Source organism: Macaca mulatta, chromosome 15 (assembly GCF_049350105.2).
Source record: "Macaca mulatta isolate MMU2019108-1 chromosome 15, T2T-MMU8v2.0, whole genome shotgun sequence".
Taxonomy (NCBI): domain Eukaryota; kingdom Metazoa; phylum Chordata; class Mammalia; order Primates; family Cercopithecidae; genus Macaca; species Macaca mulatta.
The window spans coordinates 108344963-108372339 of record NC_133420.1 but is presented as its reverse complement, the minus strand read 5'-3'; the positions used below and the strand labels follow the sequence as shown (position 1 = coordinate 108372339).

Below are 27377 nucleotides of genomic sequence, written 5' to 3'. Positions count from 1 at the left end.
CCAAGAGATTCCTGCTAAACTAGTAAGATATGATAACTGTATCCAAAAATCCATGGAAATCTTTTCCATGGAATCTGCTTTATTTGAGATGCTAAGAATTCTAATTTGCCTGAATAACACAATTTGGCTCTCTTCAGTGTTCTCATCCCATTCAGAAGTATCCTTCTGGAGAGGAAGAGCTATAAAATGAAGAGTGAAGTCCAATAGCCTTTGTCTCCTAGTTCTTGTCCACTTACTCAAATTTTCAGATGAAGCCAGGAAGTGTCGGCACTACTCTGGTGATCTGCCTGCTATAGTAAGCCCTTCCTTCCAGATTAGTAGTCATTCTCCTCCTGAAGTAAAAGGAAAGACCACGTCGGCTGAAGGCAGTTATCTTCCAATTGCTATTAAGGCAGTGTTTGAAGCTAATTATAAACATCTGTAATTTCTGAAAGAAAAGAAATAAACAAGACACAAAAACAGCCTCCCTTCTGTAACAACTTCCATGATGGCAGTTATAGTATTTCTGTAAAGGATTCAAAGACAACATAGATAAATTCAAAAATACCTGAAATGTTTAAGAACACACTATACTACACCCACAGGACAACTCAGCTGTCAACATTCAGACACAATGAAGGACACAGGAATTTTATACACACACATACCCAGGCATACACATTTTAAAAGATTTATTTAAAGGGAAGAAACATTTTTTAAAAAGTATAGAGTCAAAAGGTAGAAATGTTTAACGAAAAAGAAAAAAGCTTCTACATTAGGTATACAAACAAAAAACCCAGAGCAATGGATCACGTCTGAAATCCCAACACTTTGGGAGGCTGAAGTGGTAGGATCGCTTGAGCTCAGGAGTTCAAGGCCAGCCCGGGCCAGATAGCAAGATCCTGTCTCTACAAAACATTTTTAAAAATTAGCCTGGCATCGTGGTGCATGCCTGTAGTCCCAGCTACTTGGGAGGGTGAAGCAGGAGGACTACTTGGGTCCAGAGTTTGAGGATACAGCGAACTTATTCAAGCCACTGCACTCCAGCATGGGGAACAGAGTGAAACTCTTGTCTCCAAAAAAAAAAAAAAAAGAGTTCTGCTAGGTCTTTACGTGCTCCATAAATAAAGACTAGGTTTCCAACTGGGGATATTTCTAGGAGCGGTATGCTTTTTTTAATCTTTAGAAGTGAATGCTGCTGCTTATAAAAATATGTAGTAATAAACATACGTGTGCATGTGTCTTTATAGCAGCATAATTTATAATTGTGTGTTTATTGCAGCACTATTCACAATAGCAAAGACTTGGAATCAACCCAAATGTCCATCAGTGACAGATTGGATTAAGAAAATGTGGCACATATACACCATGGAATACTATGCAGCCATAAAAAAGGATGAGTTTGAGTCCTTTGTAGGGACTTGGATGCAGCTGGAATCCATCATTCTTAGCAAACTATCACAAGAACAGAAAACCAAACACCGCATGTTCTCACTCATAGGTGGGAACTGAACAATGAGATCACTCGGACTCAGGAAGGGGAACATCACACACCGGGGCCTATCATGGGGAGGGGGGAGGGGGGAGGGATTGCATTGGGAGTTATACCTGATGTAAATGACGAGTTGATGGGTGCAGCACAGCAACATGGCACAAGTATACTATGTAACAAACCTGCACGTTATGCACATGTACCCTACAACTTAAAGTATAATAATAATAAATAAATTATAAAAAAAAAATATGTAGTAAAACATAAAATAGCAATGTATACTTTTGGGTCATAACCAGGTGAATAAAAAATTTAAAAAGGAAATATACCATAAATGGTGAGGAGAAAGGATATTTTTTTTCTTTTCTATAGTTTCCTGCTTTTCTCTATGAGCATACTTTAATGAATAAAATAATCTACTTAATGTAGAAAATAACTAATGTTGAAAAATTTCCTATCTTTATAAAATACTAAAGTCAACTGAGAATCAATGTCAGCAAATGGATTCACAGGAAGTTTTTAGCTTTTTCCATGGAAATGCAGGTCTGTAAAATTTTTAATTCATAGAAATGCCAAGTTTTATTGAATATACTCAGAAAACCTTTGTAGACATAATGTAGTTAACAGATTACTGATAAATGATAATTTATAGAAGAAAAATATAACATGCTCAATTAAGATAAATTGAATATACTTAGCTAAATCTCTGACTATCCTGGTTATGTTTTTAAAAAACAAAAATAATGCCTATAATATTTTCAGTGGTCATATATTTGAGGATCTCTAAGATCCAGAAGAATGGCATAATGCAATTCAGTAGAAATCTTTACAATTTCATTGCTTAAAACATGTGTAAGCAATGAAGAAGATTCATCAAAAGCCAGTTTTATAACATTGTTAAACGTGTGTTTTAAAATTGATATTTGGAGGTAGATTGTTGCTATATATTGGTTGCTATGGAATAACTGCTAAATAATAATACTTATGGAGAATGATAAATATTCTGCCATGTTAAAACAAACCAGACAATAAATCCCTATGAAAATCATAAATTATTCTAATTAGTTCTCTTAACACAGACCTATTTGAAATTGTTTTCCTTTCCTTTGATGCAGGACTTTCTGTTTTGTATAATGCTGGCTGTACTGACTGTACTTTATGAATTCACAAATTCATTCACTAATATTAATGATTAACAGCATAAGCATTTTTAATTGATCTCCATTTATTCCAAAGGTGCTGGAATAAATAAAATTAACATTTTCACATATCCATCATAATTATTATTTGAGCTAAATAATATGTGTACACTTAATGTCACCTGATTTAGATCCATAAGACTCTTTACTATTTTGCAAGGAAATCTCGGAAACAAAAAGCTGAAGTTTGAAGATGCAGTAGAAAATACTCAGTAACAGTTGGGATGGCTGTTTCTGGTCCTTCTCCCACCACCATAAAAAAGCTGATTGCAAAATTTCATTACAAGACTTAAATCAGACAAACTAGTAGGTACTATAGCAGTCATTTATCATCTTGAGACACAGAAACAACAGAGTATTTTTCATATTGAATATTGATGTCTTCGTCATAAGTATGCAATGGCTCCAGCTGTACATTTAAATAACCTGAACTTAAAATCAACATCCAACACTGCATCAGTGATATGTGTTTTGAATAGTTTCAAAAACTAAAATTTATAAAATATTGATTATTTTAAATAAACAAATTAAACATTGACTTCCTTTTCTACAATACTGAAAACTGGCAATATTATTCTGAATTTACATTTGTTTTATCTATATCCAATGTGAGTACTAATTAATTTCATTTACAGGCTTAGATTATTTATCCATGGTTATGAGTGTCCACAATTACAGATTTTTTACAAATTTTTCTTCCTGCCAGTTTTCAATATGTTACTCAAGTGTCAGGCAGACACAAAGCAAAATAAGGAACCTCTAGGGTAATCACTCCCTTAGGGAAGAGAACCTTCCTTCCCATTTTCTATACATAAGCAATTATCGTGCAGAAATCTGGAACATAAATGAAGTTAAAGCATATGGAAAGGTATGGCATTACATAATCAATTTTCAAACATAGCTTTCTCACTAGACTTTCCTGTTAGATACCACCATTTTAAAAGTTCTAGCTAATTATAGAGCCACTGATAAACAAAAGAAGAGTTCATCTTATTAAAATCCAAATATAATTTCATTTTCTATATATTTGATAAGAATTAAGTATATTTTTGTCTAGATCCTCTATCTCCATCAAGAGAACAATGGTGTAAAACAAAAGAGCAATTCTGTCTTGAATTTTTCTCTGGTAAAAGCAAAAAAAAAAAAAAAAAGTTTTTTTTTCAAAACTGGAACACAATTAATACCTGCCCTCAAAGAGGCTTGAAAAGATAATTTCACGGTGGCAGAAAAACCAGGGCAATTACACTGTTAAAGAGCACATTTCATCTCTAAGGGCTAAAAACTGAAGAATGATGAAACTCTAATACCACATGAGCAATGTTTACTAGTTACTAGAATAATATCTAAAATATTTTTACTGTTGAAGATATCTTAAATAAACGTAATCCTACCTCCGATTTTCTTTTCATGAAAACGGTAAATCACTGCTAACCACAACTTTTTTTTCCGATAAATTCTTAAGGAATGAAAGGTTAAGATCATCTTTATGAATCCCATTCCATGAAATTGTCACAGGCCAAACACAGTAAATTTGGGAAATGTCTTGCAAACAAGTTAGTTCCACAGTCTCTTTTACAAAGGCCTTGTGCCTAGCAAAGTTGGAATGTAAGAAGACAATGAAGAAACTTCCAGACTCTTCCTTCCTTAGGTATACACAAAATACAAAACTAGGCAGTATTCTTTCTAGATTTTAGAAGGAGCAGTAAGTTTTGTTTGATTCTGGCCCAGGGTGAGAGAGGAGTGGGTGTGCAACAAATACGAAGTAGGTATCCGATACTAGTAGTGACTATTTTAATGGTCACTATTTTTATTTACTTATTCTAAAAAGATAAAAATACTACAGCGATTAAAACAATAATTGAATTTTTGATGTTTACATAATAGTTTTCAAAAAGAACTTTTTGATGTTTACATATTAGTAAGTTTGTTTTCAAACAAATTTTACATACGTAACCTTGATTTCTATTTAATTTGAATGAATTCTGCATAGGAAGAAATTTCAAAACAGCTGATTTTTTTTCAGTTTTTTTTTGCAGTAATCTCAATATTTTCAAATTTAAAGTAGTCACTTTCAAAAAACACAGCGAATGATTTATAGAAATAAAACTTGATAAACCTAAGAATTAGAGGAGACTAAGAAATCATGTGCTGAATCAGTTAAATTAAATTACCAGTTGCTTATACTGAGCTTCCGCTGTAGTAGGCCAGCTACCTACTACAGCGGAAGCTCAGTATAAGCAACACGATTAGCAGAAGTCTAGATAAATGTTCCTTTATTGATCCGAAAGCACAGCAGTCATAGGGATTAAACATTCTAACTACCAATGATCATTTACATAGAATTTTTTTAATGTACATCTGATATATTAGAGAAACAGGACAGTTTCATCTATGTTGAAATTTTTTAAAAAACCTTTATTACACAAAACATAAAATAGATTTACTAATGGATCTTTCAGAGATATATGTAACATTTTCCCTAACATTACACAGAAAAAATATATATAGTTTACGATAGAAGTTTCCAAATATTCTGAATTCATAATAGAAATACAGTAGATGCATATACAAATTAATAAGTGACTATAAGGACTATTAAAACCAACTTTGTTTATTGTTTCACAAAAAATAAGTGAAACAAAACAATAAAGAGTAAAGCAAAGACATGAAAGAACGGCTTTTTTTTATTCTCAGACTATAAATTATTTTACTATCTAACCTTCCATGAGAGGCCATGACTGTTTTTTTATAATAGTAGTTCAATCTATATGATTTGGGGATAGAACAACAAATTCACACTGCTTTAGATTGCATATGTTTATTATTATTAAAAGAAATTTGACAAAAATATCTTTAAAATAATAAATATAAAACATTAAATGACTATTACTATTTTCTTCCTTTTTTTTTCACACAGTGGCATTACATTAAAACCCAGAAAATTTACAGAGACCATTAAAAAAAGGCATTTTGCTAACAAATAAGAAGGTAATCTAAAATAAAACCAGTGAACATCAAAATTATATTTAAGTCTAACTTGAAATCTTAAAGACAAACTATGTAACACAAAGCTATAAGCAAATCTATAATATGTTGGATGCGCTACTTTGGATGTAAGATACATTTTTTTCTGTGCTTAAAGAATACAATTATTTTGCTTTATGAAGATGTGTAGGAAAACATTTGAAAAGAAAACGTGTTTTACCTCCCTCTAAATGGACATATGGGCATTATGGTATAAGTCATACAAAACATGGTAATGAAACATTCCAAGTAAAATAAAGAACATATGAATTTTAACGGTTTAGATCTGACTCATCATCATCACCATCATCATCATCACTACTGCTACTGTGAGTCATAATCCACTCCCTGCAGAACTGAATTTTCTGTAAGCATGGCAAAGGAAAGAAGAAGCACAAAGGTTAGTAAAGTATGGCAAATTGCTTGAAAACATGTAAGATTATGAAATGTTCAAAGAGTGAGAATAATTTTAAAGCAGATTTTTTCAGCTATGACTCAGGCTGTAATTATGGATATAATATTCCATAACTTAATAGACCTAAGACAATTCCACTAGTTGGTACAAACTCAATGTATAAATTGGTTTGATGATATCAATAAGGTATTCTGTGACTATATTAAAATTACCATTCTATTTCTCTAATAGGCAACTTTGACCAGCAGGAAACACTGTAATAATGTACTACCTTCTAGATAGAAAGGTGCACAATAAAAGAATGTATTTTATATTTAATCATTATATGAGTGTATACAATTTAGTGAATTCACCTTTTTTGGAAAATAAGAAAATAACATGAGAAACATTTGAAAGTATCAAATATTTTAAGGCACCTTCATTATATCACTTACATAAAATCTAGGCAGATGAGATGGATTTTAAATCCAGTTTATGTGTCAGCTAATTATTTTCCATAGTACTGGTATTTACATATTTTTAAAGTGTTTGCTAATAATATACTAGAGCTTTGATTTAAAAAAAAAAAAAAAAAACAACCCACTACCACCAAAACAACAATCCACTTTTTATACCTGTAAGAAAAAAATGCTAACTGCAACATCCCAAGGTACTTGGTGAATCCAAATATTTCAGCTAATACTGTGTAAATGCTTGCTGAAAAACAAGTAATGGCTAACAAGCGCTGTGGTTTTTAGTCATTTAAATAGCTCTTTTAGCGATTAATGATGAGACTGACCTATTAAAAATAAATATGTATCTTTAAAAGTACATAGTCAAAAGTCATGTTTTTACATCTCAAAGTTTAAACCTTCAGAAAACAATGGGAAGGTATGTACTTGTCACTGAAATCAAATTATCAGCCATGAGAAATTATTGGTATCTCATGGCTTCCTTGTGGGTTATTATAACGAGCTCACTTATAATGAGGATATATTCCTAAACTCTCCTCAATACTCATCCTTACTTCATACTATATCTGATTTTTAGTCTAGTAAAATGTTAGTAAGTTGTTAATTGTGTTCTAACAAGGGAAGGTAGGTATTGGGTAGAAATACACGTTTCGACTGTATCAGTCACAAGTGACTTCTGCAAATTTACTACCTTCCAAAGAACGATACACTGTCATTGTGGAGACTGTACAATCTGTCCATTAGAGCACAACCTCTTAATAGATTACCAGTTCTATCCCAATACACAATTATTTTGATGCTTTAAAAACATTTTAAATACAGTATAAAATCACTTTACTAAATATTGCATATTAACTCTACGGTTACATTTTAACATATTAGATAGAAGCCTCAGAGAAAGAGTTAGAAGTATATTTCATGCAATACTATATGTCCTACAATAGGTAAAATACTGAAGTTTAAATCTTTACTCTGATCACATTAAATATCACAGTATTTAAAATATTAAAACTATAAACGAAACTTCATATTCCAATAGTTTATTGCTACCATGAGTATCCGCAACCCTACATAACATAATGATTCCTTGTTTTTTTTCAAACAAATGATTTAGTATTCCACCTCTAAACCACAGAAACAACATGACACTGGTATAGCCTATATATGATTACTAGTTATCTACAGTATAATCCAGGTTTTAAAAAGTCAAATTTACCAAGTAAGAAAGTTGTCTAAACAGATTCTACCTTCAAAGTATCTATTGTTCCAGAAGCTACTTTTTATTATTAAAAGATACTGGTTTGCATGTGAACTGCTTATTAAATCCCACAAGTTTTATACAGACTACACTAGAATAAAGCAGGAAGAGGGTCACGGCCATTTAAGCATTTTCAAAGGCAAAGCACAAGAATCCAAGAGTAATTCACAATAGCAGTGTTCCTGAGTTTTGTTTTTCCTTCTGCTTGTGTAATTGGATATAAGGATTATATATCTAGTATAAAAGCTACCAGTGGTTTAATAACCCCACAACAGAAATGGTTTCATTGGTTAAGTAAGTACCACCAATGATGAGGATATATAAGGTACAAAGGCTTTCAACAAATCTAGCAAATCCAGTGCAGAACTAAGAATACCCTATAAAAAAAACCAGATTCATTAAAATTCCTATTAAAAGTTACCAATACAAAAGGTTTTTCTTTGTATTCAAAATACTGAAACAGCTGTACGTAGTTTGTAAATTTTAAGACTAAAATCTACTGTTGGCTTTCACTTGCAAAGTCATGCATTAACTTTTCATATCAAACTTTTTGATGCCTGTAAAAAAGAAAAAAAAATCTTATAGTAAATAAATGTACTTTAAAATCTAAGTAAATATAAGAAACTTATAAGTGGAATTAAGTAAAATAGATAAAAGCCCAAATAATTTAATATATATTAAATGGCTACTTAAAAAAAATCTAACTTGACTAAATTAATCTTAATTTATAAGACAGTTCTTAATTTACCTGTAACATCTGATTTCCAGTACCATCCCTCAACCTGTATGGTCTGATAACTCCATCTTCATTGAAGAACCGAGGAGGTCGCAGACTCTCCACTTCAGAAGTCTCTGTAGCTCTAGAGGAAAAAAAAAGGACTTGATTTTAAAAATTATTCAAAAACTTGTAAATAAACTTTAAATGCAATTACTAAAAACAATCTTATTTCAGATTAAATAAAAATATTACAACATTTTCTAATTTTAAATTGTTTTTGTAACATAAATAGTATAAGTTCTCTAGAAAAATACAGAACTGTAGAGAAGTTTAAGTCTCTTGAACTTTCTTTGTGATAATAATCACAGTATTAGCAATTGTTGCTTTTTCTTTTCCTATTACGTTGTCTAGTTTCTTTAGTTCAATGCTAGAAACAAAAAGGGATTGCAAGCATCCTTGTCTCATTCCTGACTATAGGGAAAGCTTCTAAGAGTTTTCTGTCAAGTATAGTTATCAGCAACTTTTTTTTTTTTAAGCACCCCTTATCGAGTCAAGAAAGTTAATTGCTACTTTTAGTTTACCAACAGTTCTTTTTTGTTATTGTTTTTGAAAATCTTAAATAGGCAATGAATTTTAAATAAGAATTTCTTTTCTGGCATTGTTTTGATCCCATGGTATATTTTCCTTAATCTATTAATGTTATAAATCACATTATATAGTTTTCTAATGTTCAAATACTCTCACAGTTCTCACATTCCTACTGGGCTTGATGTGTATTACTGTAAACACATACCCCAATCCTGGGCAACATACCCCGCTCTACAAAAAATAAAAAACTAGTCAGACATGGTGGTGTGCACTAGAAGTGCCAGACACTCAGGAGGCTGAGGTGGGAGGATAGTTTGAGACCCAAGCTACTGCACTCCAATCAGGATGCCAGAGTGAGACCCTGTCTAAAAAAAAAACAAAAAAACAAAAAAAACATACTATATACTGCTTATGGTAGTATTAGATTTAACATTTTTGCTTATTTGGTCATAAGTGACCACTCAATTTGTTCACTCAACAAGTATCACATATTCAACAAATATTTATTAAGAGGTCCCCAACCCCTGGGACTTGAACCAGTACTGGTTCGTGGCCTGTTAGGAACTGAGTAGCGCAGCAGAAGGTGAGTAGTGGCGAGCAAGCTTCACTGCCTGAGCTCCACCTCCTGTCAGATCAGCAGCAGCATCAAATACTCATAAGAAGGCGAACCCTATTGTCAACTCCCCATGTGAGGGATATAGGTACACACTCCTTATGAGAATCTAACTAAAGCCTGATGATCTGAGGTGGAAGAGTTACATCCTCAAACTATCCCTCCTCTCTGGTTTGTGGAAAAATTGTCTTCCACGAAACCACACCTTGATGCCCAAAAGGCTGGGGACCGTTAACCTAATGTATACACATGCATGAGCATATACATATGAATAAATTCTCCAACTGAAAACAGAATAGGGCCAGGCGTGGTGGCTCACGTCTGTAATCCCAGCACTTTGGGAGGCTGAGGTGGGTGGATCACGAGGTCAGGAGTTCGAGACCAGCCTGGCCAATATGGTGAAACCCCGTATCTACTAAAAATACAAAAATTAGCGGGGCGTGGCGGCATGTGCCTGTAGTCTCACCTACTTGGGAGGCTGAGGCAGAAGAATCACTTGAACCTGGGAGGCGGAGGATGCAGTGAGCCGAGATCACGCCACTGCACTCCAGCCTGGGCGACAGAGCGAGACTCCATCTCAAAAAATAAATAAGTAAAAAAATAAAAACAGAATAGATTTAAAAATATGACCTAACAATACACTATCCACAGGAGACTTGGTTTGGAGTCAAAGACACAAACTGGTTGCAACTAAAAAGGAAAAAACATATGCAAAGTGAACAGTAACTAAAAGAAAGCTGGAGTGGCTATGCTAATGTCAGAAAAAAACAGCCTTTAAAAAAATTCTTGTTAGACACAAAGAAGGGCATTTTATAATGAAAAAGGGTCAATCCATCAAAAAGATAAAAAATTATAAACATATAAGCAGTTAACAAAAAAGGCCCCAAATACATGAAACAAAAACTAAGAATTTAAAAGACAAAAAGGCAATACCACCATAATAGTGGAAGATTTCAGCACCCTATTTTCAAAAATGGATACCAACTAGATAAAAGATCAACAAGGAAAAAAGAGAACTTGAACACTATAATCCACTAGACCTAACAAGACGTCTATAGAACATTCAAACCAATAACAGCAGAATATATATTCTTCTCAAGTGGAATGGAACATTATTCAGTATTAGCTATAGATTAGGTCATAAAACATGTCTCAATAACACAAAATTAGCACTTGCTTCTTGGCCTTTTGGCTAACATTGAATGTAAATATAAAACTACTGAAAACAGGCCAGGCATAGCGGCTCACGCCTGTAATCCCAGCACTCTGGGAGGCCCAGGTGGGCAGATCACTTGAGGTCAGGAGTTCAAGACCAGCCTGGCCAACATGGTGAAACCTCATCTCTACTAAAAATACAAAAATGGCCAGGCGCGGTGGCTCATGCCTGTAATCCCAACATTTTGGGAGGCTGAGGCGGGTGGATCACCTGAGGTCAGGAGTTCGAGACCAGTCTGACCAACATGGAAAAACCCCATCTCTATTAAAAATACAAAATTAGCCAGGTGTGGTGGCACATGCCTGAAATCCCAGCTACTAGGGAGGCTGAGGCAGGAGAATCGCTTGAACCTGGGAGGCAGAAGTTGCAGTGAGCTGAGATCGCACCATTGCACTCCAGCCTGGGCAACAAGAGTGAAACTCTGTCTCAAAAAAAAAAAAAAAACACAAAAAAAACTAGCTGGGTATGGTGTGTGCCTTTTGCTACTCAGGAGGCTCAGGCAGGAGAATCGCTTGAACCTGGGAGGCAGAAGTTGTAGTGAGCCAAAATCACGCCACTGCACTCCAGCCTGGGCAACAGAGTGAGACTCTATCTCAAAAAAAAAAAGGAAAAAAAAAAGTACTGAAAATATACAAGTATGATATCTGACCACACATAAGAAAACTAGAAATGCGTAAATAAGAGAAATTTATGAAATTTAAAAGTGTGTGAAAATTAAAACATAGAAGCATAAATAACAAAATGTCAAAGAAAAAAATCACAAGAGAAATTCACTACTTTGAAACAAATAAAAGCAAAAATACAATATACCAAAACTTATAAGATGCAGCAAAGACAGTGCTCAGAGGGAAATTTATAAATGTGAATGTCTACATTAAAAAAGAAGGTCTGAAATCAATAATATAACTTCACAAGTTGAGAAGCAGAAAAAGCAAACTAAACCTAAAGCTAGCAGAAGGAAGAAAATAATAAAAATTAGAGCAGAGATAAAAGAAATAGAGAATAGAAAAAATATAATCAATGAAACTAAAAACTAGTTCTTTGAAAAGGACAACAAAAATGACAAGCCATCAACTAAACAGATAAAGAAAAAAAAGAAGACCCAAATTATTAATAACAGGAATTAAAGAGGGAATACTACTACCAATCTTACAGAAACAAAAAATAATTACAAGGGAATACTAGGAATAAATACTACATAAGGGAAAAATAATTATATGAGAATACTAGTAAATACTATGATCAATAAATATATATCAACAAATTAGATCATCTAGATGAACTGAACAAATTCCTATAAAAACTACTGACAATGACTCAAGAAACAGCCTAACTAGGCCTTTACCAAGTAAAGAGAGTGAATTTGTAATTTTAAAACTCACCAGAAATAAAAGTAAGAGTCAGATGGTTTCACTGATCAATTCTCCTAATTTTTTTAAATTAACATCAATGCTCCACAAAGTCTTCCAAAAATTTGAAGAGGAGGGAACACTTCCTGAATCATTCTGTGAGGACAATATTACCCTGATACCCCAATCAGGCAAAGACATCACAAGAAAACCACAGACCAATATCCCTTATAAATATGCACACAAAAATCTTCGACAAAATACTATCAAACCAAGTCCAGTAAAATACAAAAATGATTAGACATTATGTCCAAATGGGACTTATCCCAGGTGTGCAATATTGGTTTAAGATCAGACTCAAATAAGGTATTATACTGCATTAATAAAACAAAGGAAAACACAATTATCAACTTAATGATACAGAAAAAGCATTTGATAACATCTAACATCTTTCCATGATAAAGACACAAAAACCTATAGCTAACATCCACTTAATGGCAAACATCTGAAAGCTTTCCCCCTAAGATTAGAAGCAATATAGGCATGTCTATTCTCTCAGCATTTCTAGTTCACATTGTACTAGAGGTTCTAGCCAGGACAACTAGGCAAGAAAAAAAGCATCCAGATCAGAAAGAAAGAAGTAAAGTTACCTTAGTTCTCAGATGATACACTCTTTCATATAGAAACCCCAAAAGAACCCACAAAACCATTAGAGCTAATAAACAAGTTTAGTAAGATTGTAGAAACTCAGATAAATATTAAAAAAAAAAAAGTTAGATTCAACACACCAGCAATAAACAATCCAAAAATAAAATTAAGAAAACAATTCCATTTAAAACAGCATCAAAAATAAAATAGTTAGGAATAAGTTTTTAAAAAGAAGTATAAGACTTGCACATTACAAACTGTAAAACATTATTGAAAGCAATTCAAGAAGACCTAAATAAATGGAAAGATGTTGCATTTTCATGGAATAAAAGATAATACTGTTAAGATAGCTACACTCCCCAAATGGAACTACAGATTCAATGCCATCTGCATCAAAAACCCAGCTACCTTTTTTGTAGAAATTGACAACATTTTTTAGGTAACTTAATGACCATTTCTTTTTAGTCTCCTTTTCTGGGTCTTCCTCATTTCCCCAACTTCTAAGAGATGGTGTGCCTAAAAGCCAAGTTCTTGGACCTTATTTTTCTCTTTTCAGTCTCATTCCCTTGGTGATCCAATCTCATGGTTTCAAACACCTTATTATAGGCTCACAAATCTTGAATTTTTACCTCTAGCTTGGATCTTTCCCTTATACTTCAAACTCCTCTACTCAACAATGATGTGATGTCTCCATTTGGATGTCTGAGATATTGTAAGCTTAATATATTCAAAAGGAAATGTCTAATACCCTCTCTTTCCCTAAAAAGAATGACAACCTCACCCTTCCAGTGCTACACATAAAAACTTCAGAATTATTCTTCACGATTCTCTTTCCTTCATATCCTGCATCCAATTTATCAACCAATCCTATTAACACTACCTTTAAAATACATGCAGAACATAACCTCTAGTACTGTAATAGTCGAATCACCATTATCACTCGAATCACCATTATCACTCACGTGGATTACTGCAAAAGCCTTTTAAGTGTTGTTTCCACCCTAGTCCCCTGTGGTTAGGCCTCAAGGCAGCAGCCAGCTCACATTTCTCTGGCTCAAAACCTTTCAATGGCCTCTCATCTTAAGCACAAGCCTAAGTCCTTACAGAGGCTTGCCAAGTTCTACGTGATGTGATCCCCTGCATGTTCCCTGGTAACGTCTTTGTCAACTTTCCCCGTTCCTCACTCTACTCCAGGCACACTAGTTTTGCTGTTTCTCAAATAGGCCAAGCATGTTCCTGCATCAGGGCTTTTTAACTGCTGTTACTTCTGCCTGGGACATTCTTCTCACATGGCTCACCCTTTACTTCTTTCAGGTCTCTCCTCAAATATAATTTTACGAGTTAAGCATCCCTGATCACTGAATATGTAAAACAGCAACCCTCCTCCCTACCATTTTGCATCTCCCTACTTCCTTTAATCTGCTTTATTTTTCACCATTTAGCATATCATATATTTATCAGTTGCTTATTTTTGTCTACTCCTCTCCCACTAGAATGTAAGCTGTACGAACACAGGACCATTGCCAATTGTGTTCATTGCTGGCCCCTCAAATGATCAGAAGTGTCTATATCATAGACAACGCTCCCTAAAATGTGCTGAATCATTATTTACATTTGTATTAGGTAGCTTGTTAACTGTATTCAGATAAAATTTACTTACTTTCATTTTGTCTTCCTGATCTATCAATTATTGAGAAAAATATTAAGTTCTTCCATGATTATTGTACATTTGAAAAGTTCTTACAGTTTTGTCAAGTTGTGCTTTTAAAAATTAAGGCAATTTTACGAACTGAGTAGAAGTTTGAAATTGTTACTATCTTCCTACTTAGTAGTTCTTTTTATCATTACCTAATTACCTTATTTATCCCAAATAATGCTTTTATTGCCTTAATGTCTGTTTCATCTAATATTAGTAAGTACATCCTCTTTACAAATGACAATATTTAATGACAATCATTCTCTCCCCAAACTGCATTTTATTATTTTTTAATAATTTGTTTCCAATGTTGCTTTCATGTAGCTCAATTAGATTTTCCAATTTATATTTTTACATTTCAATCTTGTAAGCCATTCCTCCTTTTATTTTCAGTGTCTTTTTTCACAAGTACATCCTTTAATAGTTCTTAGTCTTTATTATTTTTTCTAAAAATGTGTCATTATGCCCTCAATCCCTAAAGGTAATACAGTTGGGTATAGAATTATAAGGTTTTAGATAAATGGAAGGTAATTCTAGTAGCTTTTGGCGGAAGCCTTTACATGGTTCAAATTCCTTATGTTTCATTGACTTTTGAGCTTCTCTGACGACTACGACTCAACACATTATATTTATGAAACTAAAGTTACAGGTACAGGAGAATGATTCCTTTTTTCCCCATCTTAATTCTAAATGCCAAAACCAGAAACACTCAATTATGGTAACCAGTATGAAATACTGGCTTAAGAGGAATAGCTCATATGATGACAATACATATCCCTATAGAGCAGAAAGCAAGAGAAAACACAAAGGAAAAAGATTAGGAAGATAGCCACCCACCTAACTTTCTGAGATAGGTCTCATTAACATTAATTTTATCATCTGTTATATGTGTTACAAATTTCTAGGACAGAGGTAACAATAATGAAACTACTAAATTTCAGCCTTACACTAAATTTAATTTGGAGGAAAAAAGAATATGTATTAAAATTACCTGCATAAAGGAAGAGAAAGGGAATGCATATACACTAGTACCCACTTATCCACAGTTCTGCTTTCTGCAGTGTCAGTTATCCATGGTCAACTGTGGTCCAAAAATATTAAATGGAAAATTCCAGAAATAAACAATCCCTAAGTTTTAAATTGCATGCCATTCTGAATAGCGTGATAAAATTTCTTGCCACCCTGCTTTGTCCTTCCTGGGATATGAATCATCCCTCTGTCCAGCATATGCATGCTTTATACACCACCAGTCCATTAGTGACACAGTAGCTGTCTCAGTTAGTTATCAGAATGACTATTGCAGTATCACAGTGCTTGTGTTCAAGTAACATTTATTTTATTTTATTACAGTATATTGTTATAATTGTCTGATTTTATTATTATTGTTAATCTCTTACTGAGCCTAATTTTAAATTAAATTTCATCATGGATGTGTATGTATAGGAGAAAGCACAGTATATATAGGGCTCGGTACTATCCAAGGTTTCAGGCATCCACTGCAGATCCCTGCAGATCAAGAAGGACTACTATAACAACTTATAACAAAATAAGATAATAAAGGAAGGATGAAGACAAACTTAGTTTGAACCAAGAAATACAAAATGCCATTCTTCATTTCATAAAAAGGATATAGATTATATTTGCTAATTTTATAATTGATATGTATAGCATTAATATATTTAAACTAAGATAACTGAGTTTGCTTAACTTGCCAAACTGCTCCTGTAAGCCTGCTAGGAATGAATGAAAAATAAAGGGGAACTCCATAGGGTTGAAACAATGCAATGGCAGCAACTTAAAAAATATCAAAAAGAATTAGGAAGACCATATGCAACCTGCCATATTGTAGTGCTGATGACTGCTATGGATTGAATGTGCCCCCTCAAGGATTAAGTTGGAAACTTAATCCCCAGTCAGGAGGTGGGGCCTAATTAGAAGAAATTAGGCCATGAGGATCTGCCCCCATGAGTGGATTAATACTGTTGCTGTGGGAGTGGGTTCCTTATAAAAGGGTGACTTTGGTTCCCTTTTTTTTTCTTGCCCTCTCTTTGTCCTTCTGCCATGGGATGACACAGTAAAAAGGCCATGGCCAGATGCGGCCTCTCAACCTTGGACTTTTAACTTCCAGAACCGTCAGCCAATAAATTTCTGTTTATTATAAATTACCCAGTCTGCAATATTATGTGGTACGTTATAGCAGCACAAAACAAAGACAATAACTAAATGCCTGAAGCCAAAAAGCAGGTAAGTTTCATTTCTCATGGCTTAAGCATTTTAACGTATATCTTAACACCAAAGAGGATTTACCTTTTTATTCCCTGAAATGTACTGCTAGCCATGTCTATGATGCCTCCAGTTGGCCTTGCTACTGCTCCCACTAAACCTTTCCCAACACCTTTAAAGAAACCAGCTGCTCCTTCTTTTTGAGCTCCTGGAAAAAAAAAAAAGAGTTTCTGACAATCGCATCCAAGAATGAAAACAGAATAAACTTAGAAAGACTTGGTAATATACATCACGCAAAGGAACTACTATACTTACCTTTGATTGGTTTTGTAACAATTCCTGTTATGCCACTAACAAATCCCTAGAAGGAAAACACAATTGAAAATTTATAATACTTTTTTATGATGCCTAGAAGAACCAAGTTTGGCTTACGCAAAAAATACAGAGTTCTGCTTTTTATATATCAAAAGAATTAACAGATCTCCTAAGTATTTTATTTAAACAGAATGTTTTTGGAGGCTACTGACATGTTTTATATGCTACCACCCACTGCTCTTAAAATATCCAAATAATAATTTAAGGAGTGAGAATCATGTCTATTTCCTTATTCACAAAATGTAGGTTTAAAAGATATTTCCCCAACTCTTCACAACCCTGTGAAATTTCTTACAGAAACTAAGCCTTTTCCTCCACGAGTGATGCCTTCTCTAAAACCAGCTGGTTGCTTATTCATGGCTTCTCTTCTCTTCTGTTGGTAGTCTTCATCCATGGTCATAGCTGCTACCCCTTTAGCCATAGCACCGGTGATTTTGGAGGCAGCACCCGCTAATCCACCTAACAGAAATTATTTTATCTTTAGTAAAAGTAATGATACCATTACTTTCTAGCACAAAAATATTTGGTAGATATTCTGTTTCTTACCAACAGCTCCACCAACTAGTGCCTTAAGTCCTAGTGCCATTCCCTCCACAAACTCTTCAGGACCCTGGATGGCTCCCTAAAGGGCCAAATAATAAATAAATGAGTGAGTGAGTTATATACACTTTTAAAGATGAGCTTACAGATATATACGAGGAAAGAGGTAGTAACAAAAATGGATAATTTTGTCCCAGAGGAAGTGATATCAGCAAAAAGTTTCACATTAAAAGGATTCCTAGGGATATTTCTGGATACTGAAAGTGTGAAGGATATATGTTAGAAGCTGACCCTTAGAAAGGAGTATGACAACTCAACAAAGACAGAAAGATGCTTGATCCATATTGCAAGTTTATGAGGAAAATGCAAGCACAGTTCAAACTACTCTTGATAAAAATTTCAAATAAATAAAACACTTTAAAATTCTTAATGCTTTTAATGTTTTTAATTACAGTATACAAAATCAATATTAATTTTACTTTATCTTTTATTCTCCTATACATTTAAAAGTGAAAGTAGGAGGCTTTTTGAGAAAAAGTTTTAAAGGACATAGAACAATCATACTTTTTCCCATTGATTTTTAAGATTGCTTGGCCTGGTGTCAGTCTGCATGATTATTTTTACAGTTCCACACTACTGTGCAAAGCAAGACATGGTGATCTTCTTTCTACTTTATCCACCTTTTATATTCCAAGAGAACACTTACAATTCAGCATAGCTTAACAAAACCTTAAGTTTAAATTTTTAGGAAAAAGGTAAAAATGTCCCCCAAAACCTCTTACCATTGTTTGCTGCAAAATAATGTCCTTTTGTATGTGTGTTCCAAAATGTTTGCACTTATTAACTCAACAACAGAAATGTATTATCTATTCAAAAGTATCAGTGACATATTGCACAACCACAAAAATAACTATTTTACCTGGTAAGGTTCATAAAAGAATGCTTCTACACCTTCAGAAAATTCTCTAATTAAGCCAAATGGATTTCCCAAAACATCAAGTCCAAGAATGAGTACATACATCTGCTTAATGGCCTAAAAATAAAACATGAACATTAATCAATTCAGATGATTAGATCTATTTTTTTTCTTATAGGTTATTTAAAACACACACCCAGTTTTCTCAGGCTAACACCTTTAATGCCAACATCAACTCCTAAATCATCTCATTTTATTAATCACTACTCTTTTTTTTTCTCTTTTTGAGACAGTCTTGTTCTTTTGCCCAGGGCTGGAGTGCAGCGGCGCCATCTCAGCTCACTGCAATCTCTGTCTCACGGGTTCAAGCAATTCTTGTGCCTCCCCCTCTCAAGCTGGGACTACAGGCATACACCACCAGGCCTGGCTAATTTTTGTGATTTTAGTAGAGATGGGGTTTCATCATGTTGGCCAGGGTGGTCTCGAACTCCTGGCCTCAAGTGATCCGCCAGCCTCAGCCTCCCAAAGTGTTGGGATTACAGGCGTGAGCCACCATGCCAGGCCTATTGATTGCTATTCTTAGGTTTTAAAAAGTAATTTGGTATTATAGTATTAAAAATAATATGACATTATACTCATGTAAAGCTCTAGAATATTTAAAATACTTTCACTTTTATAATTATCTGTGATCATTGTCATTACTACCACCATTTTATAGATTGGAGAAACATACAAGTCAGATGATACCCAGGGGTCACATAGTGGGTATATGGCAAAAGTGGGATAAATCCAAATCTCCTGAGTCATGTTCAGTGATCTGTCATACCATAGCTCTATCAGATACTCCGTAAGTTATATCCTAAAACACAGGAGTCTCTCTAGAAGTGGAAAAACATCTGTTAAAAAAATATATCTGGCTGACTTAACTAGTTACGCTAAAAATATCCCATGTTCATCAGTTAGTTACTAATAGTTTCCTTGAACCCATTTTTTACTTAAGTGTGATAAATTAGTTAATATTTTATTTAAAGATTTATTTATTTCCAGTCCATGCTGATCCAGAAAAAATTTCTGTCAGTGGCTAAAAAATATAAGGACAAAAAATTCAAATAGTGGTTGAGCTCAATTTCTTTTTACAATTCTGAGGAAAATACCCATGCTTTAATAATTTGAAAATGGCTACTTAGTTCCTCGACAATTCTACATTATATATGTAGAGACACAAAAGGTTTTACTAGTCTGCGTCACTCTGTCGCTTCTGTAAGATAATCTTAGACAAACCTGTTTTGAATAGTGTCTTATGACTTCAGACTGTAGGTCAGATGTTGTATGGAACTGATAGTTGAGTTCAAAAAATGCAAGCCTGAAAAAAGCATAAAAATATATTGTCTGTACATGTGTATGGAGAAAGTATTTTTAATATTAATGAATGGCTTTATTTTCTTTAGAATCCTTCTAGTACATTTTCCCATGCCAATCAGGAAATCTACTTTTTATATACATCTCTGCATATTCTAATCAAAGAACCCTCTAAGAATCTGATAAAAGACATGGATCTTATCTTCAGAAAAGTCACCAGTACACATAAATTTTCATGTAATTTAGAAAATTCTGAGATCCTCTGAATCCCACTCATGTACTACAATGGGATTTCACTAGAACTTTATTTCACCATTCTGTCCTATCATGGCCCACATAGAAAATGTCTGACAGACTGATAAAGAGGTTGCTCAAGAATGGCCAGGTTCAGTTACAGCAGGTTTTGCCTGCTTACTTACAACCCCATTCACAGAATATATATTCTAAGATTAGCTTACTTATAACCCATCCATAGTATATACCTGATACAGTAACTGAAAAGCTCTATGCTTCTTGTTGCTAAGTGGAATCCTATTTCTGCTAACGTCATACCTGTGTACTTTTATTTGACACTAACTTAACTTTATCTAGGTTCAGTGTTACCTTGTGTTGGACTTGTTAATTCTTACAACTGTTCTTAATAATCAATTCTAGATGCTACTTGAAATGGTTATTCTCTTCTAAAGTCTCAACTCAGACACTCTGAATCTCTTTGGTCAGCCACTCTATGAGCTTCATTATGACTCACATTAAAATATAAATTCCTGGTTACAACATTTAAAATTGATCCTTTCATTTCCCCTATTATTGCATTCATTCTGTTCTAGTTGCATATGCTTTGAAGAGGCTTATTCCTATTAGCTTTAAAGCCATACATTTCAGACACCATATCTTCGGGCATACACATCCTATCCTTCCCTAAGCCAGAAAGATCTTTCAAAACGTACAACTTGCATGGCCTATGTTTCTTTTTCTTAAGGAAATTATTTAATAATTCTGTAATTTAGTAATTAGGGGTGAGCAAACCATACGTTCTGTGTTATTCAGATTGTACCTCACTTAAATAGAAAACCTCATTTTGCCTATGATCTGTAATGTACTTTACACACTTTTTCATTTACGAAATTTTTAGGTACATATAAAATAGAAATATTTTCATCAATTTACAGATTTGAATATTAAACATACTTAAAAACTACATCTTGTACATCTGTCAGTGTGGCACCAATACTCTTCAGCAAAAGATTTAAAGAATGAACTGGAAACAGTCCTCCATTTTGTTTTGAATCTTTAGCTTCTTCTCCGCCCGAACTCAGTGAAACACTTAAATGTAACTAAAAAGATAAAGAGATATATATTTAAAAGTATTTTCTTCATATTGACAATTTTAACTCTTAAAAAACAGTTTAATTTTAAATTCACTACACCATAAATAAGATTTCAAAGTTATCTGGATTATGTTAAAATTACTAAGTAGAAATATGAAGAAATTTAAAATCTAACATAGCTCTATTTAAATCTTCAATTCAACAATTTAAGATTGCATGATATTTAATCCTATCCCATTCTTTTGGTAAACCTAAGAAAATACTAATTTTTATATATTTGTTAATAACATTAAAAATCTAAAAGTTGAAGCTGTTGAAAATGATGCAAATACATATGGTCCCAACTTATGATGGGGACCATATGTATATGAATTATGTCTGACTTATGATTTTTCAAGTTTACAATGCTGTAAAAGCAATACACCTTCAGTGGAAACTGCACTTTGAATTTTGATTCAAAATTCTTTATAATAACTTTATTAGAAAATAGGTTTTGTGTTAGATGACTGTGCCCAGTTGTTTTGAGCATGTGTAAGAGGCTAGGCTAAGCTTTAATGTTCAGTAGGTTAGGTGTATTAAATGCATTTCTGACTTAAAAGATTTTCAACTTATGATGGTTTTACTGAGACGTAACTCTGTCATAAGTTGAAAGGCATTTGTATTTCCAAAAGTGTATGTTTCAATTATTTCACAAGTTAATAGCCAGTTAAAAAACACTTCTGTATTGTATTGCACATACATATATTAACCATATATGTCGAGTATATGCAATACTCTTATTGTATTGCATATACTCGACATATATGGTTAATAATTTTCTTCAATTATTTGTATAATTAGCTTATAGGAATTTTGCATTAAAAACTAACTTAGATTTGATACCATTCCATCTTCAGTTCTTAGGGCTGCTTTATAAATTACTTTAAAACTAATACACAAATCATCATATGCAAAATTTTGAAAACTGTCACCTAACAGCTTAACAGAAAATCAAGGTAAAATAATGTTAGGTCAAATTATAAACATAAATACATGCTGTAGGTGACTCCACATGATAAAAAATTATTTAAAAATAAATAAAAATGTAAAAGGGTAATTCCTTTGTTACTTAATTAGTTTAATTGTAGATTTACCAATTTTATGTGTTACTAAAGAACACAATATAAATGCTACATCAATTTGCTATTACCTAGATTATCAAGGACAATAAAAACGACTTTCTCCTACCTTGAGAGGAGATATATGAAAATATTCATAGAGGCTGACTTGTGATTGATCTACTAATGAGGCTGTTTTATATTCTTCTTTGAAAGCTTCTATATCTTTATGAAAAAGCTCAACCTATAAAAGGAACACAAAATACTAAAACTAAATGGAACTACCTGCATGAGATATTTAAGCAAATAGCAGACACACTGCCAAAACTCTTCTATAAGATCTAGACTCACTTAACATTGCTTATGATTGCCTTAGAAGGGAAAGTAACATCTCTATCATTAGGACAGTTCTGTCTGCCACTGACAAACTGACAAGCATTATCTTCTATATTTCTACCCAAACCATTAAGACACTAAGCTTTTCTCCATGTGACTATAAATCTTATCCCAAAATGACACTAATCCATACCATCAACACTCTCTTGGGTATATTCGTTTTTTTAAACATAATCATACAGTCGACTTGTATTTTGTAGTCTACTTGTAATTGCTTTAATGCAACCTACACAGACCAGTAATATAATAAAATAAAGAAGGTGTTGAAAATAATTTTGTATTAATTGATTAGTGGTTTCATTATTGATATTCATCAGTACTTCTCTATATGCTCAGACTGAAGTAACTTCAATGTGTTGAAAAATGGGCTCCCAGATTATTTTAACATATTCATAAAAACATAAAAACGATAGCCTTATAAAAAGTATATTTGGAAATCAATTTCTGAGATGACAGTATGGGAAGCTCTCCAAACCAGCACCCCAGCTAAACTGATAAAATTTAAACAACAACAACAACAGCAGCAGCAGCAACAAATTTAAGGCCTCTAGGAATGGTTGCAAGGTCATAAGCAAATGAAGAAACATCTATTTAAGAAAACCTAAAAAATTTGGTAAGAAAAGTGAACCTGTGGTATTTTAACGAAGGCCATTCCCTCTGTCCCCTCTCCCAGACTAATGAGCCAGAATTCTACTCTAGACTACTGTACCCAAGAACACAGAGCTCCTTTTTGGCCCAGTTGTCAATCGGAGGATTTTCTTCCTGGGAAGAACAGGATGTCAGCATTTTTCATCCTGTTCCCAGCTACCTGCTGCTGAGGTTAAGTTATGGTTGAGTGCAATTGTGAGGTGGGGGCTTCCTTTATGGTTTTTTGTTTGTTTTGTTTTGTTTTGAGACGGAGTTTCGCTCTGTCACCCAGGCTGGAAATGCAGTGGCACGATCTCAGCTCACTGCAACTTGAGCCTCCTGGGTTCAAGCAATTCTCCTGCCTCAGCCTCCTGAGTAGCTGGGTTTACAGGCACCTGCCACCACGTCTGGTTAATTTTTGTATTTTTAGTAGAGATGGGGTTTCACTATGTTGCCGGGGTGGTCTCGAACTCCTGACCTCAAGCGATCTGCCTGCCTTGGCCTCCCGAAGTGCTGGGATTACAGGCGTGAGCCACCGCACCTGGCGGGGCTTCCTTTCTCTGTCCAGCCTCTGTGCATGGTAAAAAAGCTCTGCCTTGGGTACAGAACCACTGAGAATACTAGAGTTGTGATCACCCTTGCCCAGGCCTGTAACGTGCTGGTTCCATGCTAGCCGAGGCAGGCTGAGATCATCTCAGTCCGCTGCTCCTCTTACCCCACCACACATAGTGCTCAGCTCCTAAACTGGGGTGTTACTCAAATAGAAGGGTGTCACAACTGTCCCCACCGCCAGCTTCAGAGGCCTGGGTTAGAGGTTTTTGCTGATGCGGAAAGTAGGTTTTAAAACAGATCACTATTAATCTCTTCCCAAAAGAACTAATTTCATTTATAACACAGAGTGCAGTTCGAGCCTAAGGGTGCTCTCAGAAACAGCCGATGTGGTGAAAGACAACTAAAAGGAAAGTCATTGATTTATAGAAGATACTGGCTAATCTGTAGACCTACTAGTTTGCAGGAGAAAATCAGAGAAAGTGACAAATAGAAGGGGTTTTCCTGGAGTCAGAATGAAAAACACAGAAACATGGTGAAACCCTGTCTCTACTAAAATTACAAAAATTAGCTGGGCATGGTGGCACATGCCTGTAATCCCAGCTACTTGGGAGGCTGAAAAATGAGAATTGCATGAACCCAGGAGGCGGAGGTTGTAGTGAGCTGAGATTGCTTTTGCAGCACTGCACTCCAGCCTGGGCAATAGAGCGAGACTAGGTCTCAAAAAAAAAAAAAAAAAAAAATCAATTAATGTAATAAAACATATCAATAGAAAACCCAAAAATTGTACAATCATCTCCATAGATGCAGAAAAAAGAACAACAAGATATATAATCATGATTTAAAAAACACTCAACCAACTAAGAAAAGAACTTCCTGAACCTGAAAAAGGATGTCTAAGAAAAACCCAGGGTCAACATCATACTGAAAGACTGAAAATTTACCCTCTAAGATCAGAGGCAAAAATGTCTGCTCTTGGCATTTCTGTTCAACGTGTCACCAGTTTCTAGCCACAACAACTACCGAAGAAGAAGAAACAAAGGCATTCAGATCGGACAGAATGAAGTAAAACTACCTCTCCTCTCAGATGACATGATCTTACGTATAGAAATCCCAAAAGAATATACGGAACAACAATTAGAGCTAACAATTCAGTATGGTTGCAAAATACAAGATCAATATTAAAAAACAACTGTATTTTTATACGGTAGCAATAAACAATCCAAAAATGGAATTAAAAAATCAATTTTATTCATAATACTATAAGAAGAATATAATACCTAGGAATAAATTTAACGAAAAAAGTGTAAAACTTATACTCTGAAAAAAAAATTAAAAATCTACATAAATGGATAAACATGTCCTGTTCAAGGACTGAAAGACCTAATACTGTTAGGATGGCAATACTTCCCAAATTGATTTACAGATTCAGTGCAGTCTCTATCAGATGTCCAGCTGACTTCTTTGAAGAACCTGACAAGTTGATTCTAAAATTCATATGAAATTCCAAAGGACTCAGAACAGCCAAACCCATCTTGAAAAAGAAGGACAAAGTAGGAAGATTCATATGTCCCAATTTCAAAACTTAATACAAAACGATAACTAAGACAGTGTGCAGTGCACAAGGACGGATGCATAGATCGATGGAATAAAATCATGTGTGTATTCTTAACTGATTTTCAACTAGGGTGTCAAGACCATTCAAAGAACAAATAGTCTTTTAAAGAAATGGTAATAGGACAACTGGATAGCGACATGCCAAAGAATAATTCGGATCCTTATACATCATATACAAAAATGAGCTCAAAATTGAACAAAGACCTAATCATAAGAGCTAGATCTTTAAAACTCTTAAAACGTTAAGACTAAATATTCCTGACCTTGGATTTAGCTAAGGATTCTTAGAAACAACACCAAAAGCATGAGCAACAAAATAAAAAATAATTTGAACTCCATTAACTTTAACTTTTGGTCCTCAATAGACAACATCAAGAAAGTGAAAAAGCAACACATAGAATGAGAAAAAATATTTGAAAATTATATATCTGATAAGAGATCTGTATCGAGAATATACAAAGAACTTTTATAATAAAAAAGACAACCCATTAAATAATAAGCAAAGGATCTGAATGGACATTTCTCCACAGAAGATATGCAAATTAACTAATCAACATATTAAAGATAATCAACATATCAAAGATGCTCAACTTCATTAGTCATCAGGTAATTACATGTCAAAACCACAGTGAAAAACTATTTCACATTCACCCACTATGACTGCTAGAATCAAAGACAGATAATAACAAGTGTTGGAGATAATATGGAAAAATCAGACCCCTTATACGCTCTGGTAAGAATGTAAAATGGTAGAGGCACTTTACACAACTGTCTAACAGTCCCAAATGATTAAATATAAGGTTACTATGTGATTGAGCAATTCCACTCCTAATAAATTTTATTTCTTTTGGCTATATACCTAGGAGTGGAATTGCTTAATCACATGGTGATTAAGTTTAAATAAAGTTTCATTTAAGACTTTAGAGTTTTTGTCCAATAAAAACTTGTACACAAGTATTCATTACATTATCCATAATAGCCAAAATGTGTAAACAAACAACCCAAATGTCCATTAACAGATAAATGGATAAACAAAAAGTGGCCCATCCACTTTTTGATATAAAAAAAGTGATATAACGGAGTATCACTTGACCATAAAAAGGAATGAAGTACTGATATATGCTACAACATAGGTGAACCTTGAAAGTATTATGCTAAGTCAAAGAAGCCCTTCACAAAAGACTACACAGTGTATGACTCTATTTGTATGAAATATTCAGAACAGGCAAACCTACAGACACAAAGTGTATCAGTGGCTGCATAGGCAGTTACTTTTGGGGATGATGAAAATGTTCCGTAATGGGAGAGCGATGATGATTGTACAACTTTGTGAATATATTAAAAGTCATTGAACCCTATCCTTTAAATGGGTGAAATGTATGGTATGTGATCTACACCTCAATAAACTCTTATTAATTTGCTCTTTCTCCACCCATGAATCTATGAGGGCAAGTAAAAAAGAGACTATATCTGACCTACTTTATAACTATGATTTTATGGTCTTCCAGTCACCAAGATGATACCACCTTTTAATTTTCCTATCTTTTCGCTCATTAAATATCCTGGACATACCCTAAATTTCTAAATTATTAATGAAAGTGAAAGCAAAGCCAAAGTAATCCAGGAAAATAAAAGAGGAAAAAAGTGATGTGAACATAATAAATTATCCTTTTCTACCTGGTATTCACCCCAAGCCTTTCCTT

At 33.8% G+C, this 27377-nt stretch overlaps 1 protein-coding gene across 5 annotated transcripts in view; it reads right to left on the bottom strand.

Moving 5' to 3' along the window:
* The window catches only part of VPS13A (vacuolar protein sorting 13 homolog A), a 243130-nt gene that overhangs the window by 25850 nt on the left and 189903 nt on the right, over positions 1-27377 (bottom strand). For 2 of the 5 annotated variants that reach the window (XM_015117939.3, XM_015117938.3), the window contains exons 60-68: positions 22616-22729; positions 21249-21394; positions 19983-20064; positions 18705-18818; positions 17792-17867; positions 17541-17704; positions 17186-17231; positions 16955-17078; positions 8568-8679 (exon numbers count right to left, since the gene is read on the bottom strand). In XM_015117939.3, the coding sequence (XP_014973425.3) occupies positions 8568-8679; positions 16955-17078; positions 17186-17231; positions 17541-17704; positions 17792-17867; positions 18705-18818; positions 19983-20064; positions 21249-21394; positions 22616-22729 (978 nt within the window). Of the gene's footprint in view, positions 1-236; positions 333-5472; positions 8377-8567; positions 8680-16954; positions 17079-17185; positions 17232-17540; positions 17705-17791; positions 17868-18704; positions 18819-19982; positions 20065-21248; positions 21395-22615; positions 22730-27377 lie in introns of those variants that run through there. The other 3 variants (XR_013404898.1, XM_015117941.3, XM_015117940.3) reach the window with 3 other exon arrangements.